Consider the following 9507-nt stretch of genomic DNA (forward strand, 5'->3'; position numbering starts at 1 on the left):
TTATGCTGATTTACACCAGCCACTGATCTGCCGCTGGGATTTGGTTGCAGACTAACTCAGAGTATCTGGTGAGATAATTGTAGGGATGCACAGAAACAAATGTGAAAGGCTATTTAGTGTATTAAACTTGGTAACCCTTCCAAAAGTAAGCATTGATCTAGTATGTCCCATTTGGAGTATCTCCAGGATTGCAGTTATATTCAACATAGGAGCTGATTTTTGAAAGTGCCATTCATCTTTTTGCAAGTGCGAAAAGATATTAAAAATTAGGCTGCACAGGTTGCAAAATAAGGCATTCAAATATTAGTGGGAAGGGCAACCTATGCGACAGCAGTTTGTCTCCCATTTTGTGGCTGCTTTATAATTCAGTCGTCACACACATGGTTTTATGGTATGCAGTTTTCAGATACCTTGCTTCATGCAATATACTAACTAAATGAGCAGCTATTAAATTCTTTTTTCATCTGTCAATGTGTTTCCATTGTGCCTTATGTACTGCATGCCATACAAATCCACACTGAGGTACAGAATTATTTCCTGATGGTCATTTCTATAATGCTTTCATAGGTCTCACCCTCTAGAAGAACTTGTATGTATTAATTGTTGCCATAAAAGACTAGCTAGATAGCAAAACCAACTAAGTTAGGTGCTTAGGACTGGTTAAAAAAATAATTCCTCTGGGTTCCTAACTTCCCACTGAAAACCCCATGCAGTTAGATACTTCAGTAGGATCTTAAAAGCCTAGAAAACTTTATGAATCTTGATACTAAGCTTTTATTCTAATCAATTCATTTATTTTTACAATATTCCTATAGTTAAGACCATGTCGCTATATCCGTTTTATAGACAGGGAAGCAAGGAGAAGCCTTTCTAGTCAGAAGTGCCAGCTAAAGTCATAGCATTGTGACTCTCATCTCAGCACTTCAGTGACATCAGTCCTTCCCAAACTTAATACACAGAGGTTCCTTAGTTTCTAAGTGTCAAGCTGGTGACTGTAATAAGTTCTTTATTTTCTAACAGTCACCAGTTCACATAATTCGCCTGATCTCACAGGAATTCTGTGGCAGAGGCTAGGATATGCTCCAGTTCTCAGGTACAGGCATTTATTGAGCTCTTGATGTAATCACCCTTTATTTCCCCGGTTCTTCCTCAGATCCTGTGCATAGTATGAGGAAAGGTTTTGGGGAAAAAAATTAAGCAATTGTGTAACAAAGGACTGTATATAAAATCTAAAATGGCACAGAAAACCTGACACTAATTTTTGAGCACTTGACTTGGCAGTCTTGCCATTCTCTTAATATAGTTTTTGGGAATGCAAGCGTTTAAAGCCAATGTATATATAAATTCTTGCGAAAGGTGAATTCTCCCATCATGCTGCCTTCATATTTCTTATTCTAATGGGTCATTAGAAGGTTCAGCTCTTTAGATTCATAGCACATCCTCTACCACTTGACTTAAGAGTAGAAGATTTCTCAGCAGAAGACAGCAGCCTGCCAGATTGGCAGAGGGTTAGAGAGGAGGGGAATAAGGAGCTGAGGGGGAGTGGAAATTAGTGCATTTCACATAAATTAATTAATTGCATAGATAATCTTAGATTCATAAGTAGCAGATGCAAATTCTCCGGAGAAGCGTGTTCTAAGGTTCACCTCCTGAAACTCTTGCCTCTCTTCTGCTTAACCCTCTTCTTGCCCTTGACACCCTCCCAATCTGCTTTTCCGGTCTCATATGCCTTAACTGACTTCTGCATTCTCAGACTACCTCCTCCTCAGTTGCTTCATTAATAATGATGATGATGCTCCATTAGCATCCTCCTCCCCTGGTTTTGCCCTTCCTCCCGCGTGCATCTCTTATTCTCCTTTGCCATCTCTCCCCTTCTTTGGCTGTCTCTCTGCCCTGCTGTTCTTCACCCTTTAGGTCTTGATTTTAATGCTTTTGTACTCAAGACTCATCCTTTCTTCATCCATCTTGCCTCATCAGAGAATACAACTTCTTCTTTTATTCTGCTTCTTTCCATCTGAGGTTGCTTCTTTCTCCTCCTTCCCCCTGCCCACAGGCATTCTTCCAGCCCCTGGCCATAGCCGCTGTCAGCAGCGCAGAGCAGACATTGCGGGGTTTGTCCTGCTCAGATACTGTACCAACGGGTGGGTGAGATTGCAGAAACGAGTGTGAGGTTAATATGTGGGAGCTGAATACCGCGTCTGAGCTGTGAAGGGGTGGGGATAATCAATGCATATGGATTCACCTGGGAATTTGCTGACAAACTCTTAACAGGTATCCAGGGAGAGCAAGAGTGAACAGAAATGTTCATTACTCTGCTAAGCACGTGTACATTTTCTTAGGAGATGACAAAAAGCATATCTCTTGGCACAGAATCACCCCTGCCAAATGTTACATCCCTGCTTCAAACCATAGTGACACTAAAATATTCTCAGAAAAGAGTACGGTTGGTTTTGTTCTTACTATTTAAGTATGAGCAAAATATTTTTTTCCTTTACTAAGTTTTGAGAAATGGCTAACTCATCCTTGCTGAAAGTTCCCAAAACTTGCACCTGAGGTAGGCACTAGGCATTGAAAATGTCCTCCTCAACTGTTATTTTGGCAAAGGTAGAAGTAGCAGAATACAAAATATTCCAGTTGGACATCTTGAATAACTTTAAAACCAGGCTGTTGCTACCTGAACTATCAGTTACTGAATTAAAAAAAAAAAAGGGGGGGGGGGGGGGAGAAATTTGAATGCCATTAAAAGATAAGAAGAATAGGGGGGGGAGGGGGGGGGGGGGGGGAGAAATTCGTATGACATTTAAAGCTAAGTAGTCTGAGAAAATTCTTTGCTTGAAAATGTGTGACATTTGGGAAGAAACACATGTTGTAACTGCTCCCCACTAGACAAGAAAATAGCATTTTTGGATGAGGCTTTTTCTTTCCTGTATCAGGATTTTTCTGTCTGGGTTGGTTTGGAAACAGGTAGGGGATGCCATTGCCCAGTCATGTTCCACAGAGGAACATTTCTGATTTTTTTTTTTTTTAATGAACTGTCAGAAATTGCATTCCTTGGTCCAAGGCTGAAGAATAGTTGCACTGTTTTTGAAGACAAAAAATGTCACATCTGTCATGTGAATATTTACATATGGGTGCAGAATTTCATGTTTACATAAAACCAATGTTAAGGTTACATCCCCTAAAACAACTAGATTTTATAATTAACCGTACGAAACATTAAGGATTAATTCCCTGTATTTTTCAAAAGGCATGCATAAGAAATCAGGCAGGGTATGACTCGTAAATGTTAACGTGCTGTACCTCTGTGTCCCTCTTTTGACAGTGATTAGTGCAAAGCTATCTGCACATATAATCTGTGGCAAGGAGCACTGGGAGACAGCTAAGAGACAGTGACAATGTCTTTAAACTGGTGGGCAATTCCTACTCGACTTGGAGTTTTTAAAGTGAACTGCAAAGGACTGGCATGCCTCTTGGTCTTCACAGTGAGCGTTTGTGGCAGTGCCCCATGGATGTGTCCAACAACCTGCATCTGTGCCAGTGATATCGTAAGCTGCACCAATAAGAACCTCTCCCAGGTGCCAGAAAATCTTTATAAATGTATGAAAAGGCTGGATCTGAGTTATAACAGAATTGGGTTTTTGGAGCCTGAATGGGTCCCAGTGCTGTTTGAGAAACTGAACACTTTAATAATCAATCATAATAGCATTAGCAGCATTATCACTGGAAGCTTTTCCACAACCCCGAATCTGAAGTACCTAGACTTGTCATCCAACAGCCTGAAGACGCTGGGCAGCCCTGTGTTTCAGGAGCTAAGGGCACTGGAGGTTCTCCTGCTGTACAACAATCAGATAACACAGATAGAGTCTTCAGCCTTCGGAGGATTGTACAAATTGCAGAAACTCTACTTAAGCTATAACTTGCTCTCGCATTTCCCGCTGGACTTGTACACTGGAAAACATAAACTGACAGACCTTGCGTTGCTGGACATTTCCTTTAATCACATCCAGTCGATGCCTATTCAGCGCCTGAGTTCAGTGCCGGCCAAACATCTTAGTGGAATTTATCTTCATGGCAACCCGTTTTATTGTGACTGTATGCTGTACTCCATGCTAATCTTCTGGTATCAAAGGCACTTCAGCTCGGTGGTGGACTTCAAAAACGAGTACACCTGTTTGTTGCGATCAGACCCAAGAGGTTACAATAAACTGCCTTTACTGTACGACAACATTCTGAATTGCTCCGAAAGCACTGTCAACAGCTCTTTCCAAGCCTTTGGGTTTATTCACAATGCCCAGGTTGGTGACAGGCTGATTGTGCACTGTGACAGCAGAATCAGCGATGCGGGCACACACTTTGTTTGGGTTAGTCCGGACAATAGATTGCTGGAGCCAGACAGGGAGACCGACAACTTTAAGGTGTTTCGTAACGGCAGCCTGGAGATAACAGATGCCCAGCTAGAGGACTCAGGGCTGTATTCCTGCATCGCAATAAATAAGAAAAGACTATTAAATGAAACCATAGAGGTTAGAATAAATGTTAGCAATTTCACAGTGAACAGGTCCCACGCTCATGAAGCATTTAATACAGCTTTTACCACTCTTGCTGCCTGTGTAGCCAGTATTGTTTTAGTACTGCTGTACCTCTATCTGACCCCCTGTCCGTGTCAATGTAAGGCGAAAAGGAGGAAGAGGAAGCTGAACCAAAGCAGTGCCCACCCATCCATACTTAATTCCACACCGCCACAAGAGCTGCCAGCCGACGAGAGGAAGGCTAGCACTGGTAAACGGGTGGTTTTCCTGGAACCCGTGCACGAACCAAAACACAGTCAGAACGGGAAAGTAAAACTGTTTCCTAATGACAATATCATTGCTGAGAGTATCTTAAAAACTACTCGAATAAAATCTGACTCCGATTCTGTCAACTCCGTGTTCTCAGATACACCTTTCATGCCGTCAACTTAGTTTGCTGCCTGTGTTTGTATCGTGCAGTTACATTTCTGAATACCTCCTTTGCTTGTAGCAACCGTCAGGAAAAACAAATAAAAAGAGAGAAAATGTTTTAAAAAAAGTATCTATCGTCAGTCCTTGAACTGTGTCTCCTCTCTGTGTGAGTGCAGGGCCATGCAACGGTGATATCTTGTTCGGGAAGAGCAAACACTGTGGCATTAGTGTGAATGACTTCAGTGCAAGCTTAGCTTTGGCTTTTACTCTCTGGTCCATACACAGCAATTTCTCGTGCATGTTTAGAGGCGCGTTCAGTGCATGCAGCTGACTCTTCAGAGGCAGAGGCTGACCCCTATAAAACACTCTCAGTCGTGCTGATAACTCAGCTCCTCTGCAGTGAGCACAGAAGAAAACTCAGATGGCTACTGACAAAAATGCCCAGGCTTCCTGCAATTCCTTTCACAGGCTCATAAAATCTTTGCATTAAAATCACTAGGGGAAAAAAGTCATGAGTTTTCTTGGACTATCAGAACAAAAAGATTGAATTTGCCACCAGGATGCCTAGCAGCACTGGATAAATGTTTATGGCCTTCAGCTGATAATGTGTTTGCCAGTAACTGCTTGGAAACTTTAAATGGGGGGCATTGTACTCTTTTTATTCAAAACTTAGGCATGGGATTACTCATGAGAAGTAAAGTGGTTATATTTGTTTATAAATATTGACACATAATGAAAACAGGTAAAAGTTAATGCATTACCTTTGCAGTTGCCTTAGTCGAGGAATGAAAGTTGTCAGTCCTGAGGACTCAAGCTAATCAGCGGTAACTCATTAAGCTGCAATAACTGGATTGATTGTAATCGGTTGTCTTATCTCCGCTGCTCACTGCACGCTTGCCATCACATGTGGTGAACAAGCCTGACACCATCACTAGGGCTTGAGCTTCATCTTAGGGGTGGGTGGCTTCTCTTCGGAGGTAACTTCACGAAATAGGGGGAATATTTCAATTAATCCTTTTAGTGGCACATGGTTCCAGCAGTCTTATAAAATTTGCTTCCTAAAGATTTTTCTTAAAAGAGGAAGTACGGTACTTGGACAAATTCATGAAAAATATAGAAGACTTTACGCACTGTGAATTCAGAAAGCACAGCTTTTCGCTAGACTTGGCCCTTGTCTTGTATTTACCTCTTCCTTCCTTGCCCAAATGTATCATTGTCAAATTTTATGAACCTGCTAAGACTGACCTGGACTGGTCATGCAACATAGGTTGCATGAAGTGTTGTGTTACTGTAATGAGCATACTGTTATATTTGCTATTTATTTTTCTGTTATAGTTGCCTTTTTTTTTTTAAGCTTACTTACATTGGGACTGGGCTGGACTTCACCAGTCTTCCTCACATTGATTAGTATCAACTTCAAAGGCATTTTGCAAGGAATTACAGCTTACCAAAGAAGAGTAATTGGAGCATGTCTGTCTCATTCTATCTTTGGGGAATATACTGAAAGGGTAAAGGATAAACAAAATCAGAATCAAAGGGCTACATGGATGGCAACTGTAATTTATTTTTGAGAGGCTTACTGTAACAGAAACTTGCCATTTTTTGTGATCTCTTTTGAGAGGCCTGTCGTCATGCTAAAGCTTATATCTGGCTGAGCCAAAGCTATCAACAATTGATTTGCTATGGAGAAATCCTGATGTAGCTAACTGTTTGAAAGCAAGCTATCTAGAAAACAGATTAGATCAGGAAGCAGTGTTGCTGTGATGTGCACAAATTATGTGGAATTAGAAAACTGCTGGAGATTTTTATTCAGATATTCAGAGAAACAGAAGATGGAAATTCTTTTTCTAGGCAGAGGATAATAAATATTTAGGAGAGAAAGATCACCAGGGGTTTGGGTCTTTTATTTGTACATATATCTGTTTAAATTTAAAAATAGCTTTTGCTATCAAGCAGGTCAGTGTCCTTTCATAAAGCTCTTTCTCTCTTTTATCTGTATTCATGCATTACATGTTTATGTAATTCATACATGTATCCATATATGTTTATATGTAAGGTATGATGGAAAACCAGTGATTGTCTTTGCTAAAATCAGTGATATAGTTGGGTCATCTGTCAATGAGGCAAAGGCCTGACTTTTAAGACACTGTCTCCTTCTCAAAGATTTTATTGAAAAGATTCAACTAAGCTGCGTGATCTGGGGCTGTGCCGCACATGTGGTGGGTGGGTGTCCTCCATGTTGTGCAAGGAACCGATCAGTGACCTGGAGCCAAAGGGCTGAAATGGTGGTGAGGCAGAGTGGGAAACAGAGAGGCAAATACTTCTGTGGAAAGCTGTACAGATCGGTTACAGCTCTGGGCAGATATTATGCTCTGTTGTTATACATGAGGTTAATTGACCCAGATTTCGGTGTTTACAAGAGTGCTGACGGTCAGTACCATATTGGGCTGGAAAAGAAAACAGGCTGTTGTCGGTGCAGCTGGGAGGCAGATGTACACATCTCCTTAGCAGCTACGGCTGAGCCGGTGCACCCCGCTGCTGTTCACAGCGCAAGCCAGTGACGCCGTGTATCGAACTGACTGTGCATTTTAAAACTGCATTGTAGTTCTAAATAAAAAAGGTAGAGATCTCGCAGCCTGCCTTCCGCAGGGCTGCTGTCCTGCAGCAAGAGCGTGGGGATTTGTGGGATCAGAGTAATCCTGCCAGATGACTAGAGAAGCTGAACGTTGCTCTAAACAGCAGATATTTACTGTGATTATTAACTGGCTGTATTTTAGTGACTGCTTCAAAGTGCTCAGAGTTGTAGCTGTGATTATGAACAAGTTGGTAAAACCAAAGCTTTTGAAGGAGCTGTTGGCTTGTTTCCTGCTTCTTTGCGTTATCACAGTCTCGTGAGTTCAGTAGGTGCAGCTTTAATAAAGATTTTTAAAGTCTTTACTGAATATTTACAGCACTGACACCACAAATCTACAATCCCAGTCCTCTCCTCGGAAGGCTGTGGAAAGCCGATGCAGCTCAGCTGTTCCTCCCTTCCCACCGCAACGCAAGCCCCCCGAGGGCTCTGAGTGGGGAGCCAACACTGCCGTCCTGCTCCACAGCCACACGGCACCCCGAGCGGTCGTGAGGGGTTGCCCAGATGCCACACCAGCAGCTCCAGTGCGGTCCACCCTCCCAGCGAGCCTTCATTGGCAGGCCTGTCCTACCGCCGTGTCATCCCCGTTGGTCTATGTCCTGGATTTCACGTTGCTGTTTCCAGCAACTACTGAAGGGCTGAATGATATTTTTATACAGAGTGAGCTCAGTTCTGCAAGGTGTTGAGTGCTCTGGCACCAGTCCAGCCACACTCTTAAAATGGGTTTGCAGTAAGGCAGAGGTACCAACCCACTGGCAAGAAGTCTCTGCTTGGGTGTGGGGTCACTCACTGCCTCTGCAAGATGCCCGGAATGAGAGATTCGCCATGCAGTTCAGATAATGCCAGGTGAGTTTTGCTCTCCCTTTTCTTCTTTCCAGTGCCTGAGACTGTGCCACACAAGGTCATAGACAGGGCTTTAAGCTGTAGCTGAATACTGTGTCTTTTTGTGGTCCTCCTTTGAACCTAGGTCCTCCACCACTTTAACAGTGGTGAACAGCTTCTCTCTTACTCAAGGGCCTATTGCATCAGTTCCAGCTGTCTCACAGATCAAAAATAAGGGTAATGGCCGCAGACAGCTCTGGGAGGTCATGTCCTTGCCTCTGTGTGTTTCCGGTACTGCACATGCCTGCAAGGCATAAACTTTTGTGGAGCATGTTGGAAACCGGTCATGTGAGGCCAGCATGAAACCTCTCAGGCTGGTCCTGAGTGTAGCGACAGCAACTGCACAACTGCATTGTCCCCATATTACCCACCTGTTGTGGCAGGTGAGAGGGAAGGCTGCTAGTCATCTCTCCTGACCTCGATAACGTTAAGTATCTGACTGCGACCACCTCACTAACGATGAACTCGTACAATGGCTGACTGCCCTTCAAATACGCTGAGTAGCTGCCAACCAAGCTGGAAGCTGAGGGTGAACCGAAGTGCTTTCCTGATACCAGCCCTCAATCTGCAATTGGTTATGACAGCCAGCACCATGTCCTTTTAGCCCCCACTTGTTAGGCAAATAGTGCTCCTGGTTAGTAATGTATCTATCTCCTTAGCATTGCTTCTTCAAAAAGTCAGATTTCTGAGGACTGCTAATGACAGTGTCAAAGGACTAACGGATTATATAGCTCGTTATTCTGAACAAGCAAAACCCTAGGGTCAAGTTATGATTAAAACATAAACTTTCATTTAGGATAGCACAAGATTATTTCTTCCTACTAGAGTAAATCAACCTCCTTCAGAGTGCTTTTATAGAATCATAGAATCATAGAATCATTGAGGTTGGAAAAGACCTCTAAGATCATCGAGTCCAACCGTCAACCCAACACCACCATGCCCACTAAACCATGTCCCTAAGCGCCTCATCTACACGTCTTTTAAATACCTCCAGGGATGGGGACTCCACCACTTCCCTGGGCAGCCTGTTCCAATGTTTCACCACTCTTTCAG

At 42.9% G+C, this 9507-nt stretch overlaps 1 protein-coding gene across 1 annotated transcript; it reads left to right on the plus strand.

The window, feature by feature from the left end:
• The first annotated feature begins 3325 nt into the window (after positions 1-3325).
• On the plus strand, positions 3326-5061 carry AMIGO2 (adhesion molecule with Ig like domain 2). Its single transcript, XM_009286202.2, has one exon. It carries the CDS (start codon positions 3396-3398, stop codon positions 4959-4961), a length of 1566 nt encoding a protein of 521 aa, XP_009284477.1. The 5' UTR covers positions 3326-3395; the 3' UTR covers positions 4962-5061.
• Positions 5062-9507: the final 4446 nt, after the last annotated feature.

Source organism: Aptenodytes forsteri, unplaced genomic scaffold (assembly GCF_000699145.1).
Source record: "Aptenodytes forsteri isolate BGI_AS27 unplaced genomic scaffold, ASM69914v1 Scaffold408, whole genome shotgun sequence".
Taxonomy (NCBI): Eukaryota; Metazoa; Chordata; class Aves; order Sphenisciformes; family Spheniscidae; genus Aptenodytes; species Aptenodytes forsteri.

What these genes read in the sequence shown, in the direction of transcription:
- AMIGO2 (XM_009286202.2), top strand. Translation starts at nt 3,396, where the DNA reads ATGTCTTTAAACTGGTGGGCAATTCCTACTCGACTTGGAGTTTTTAAA.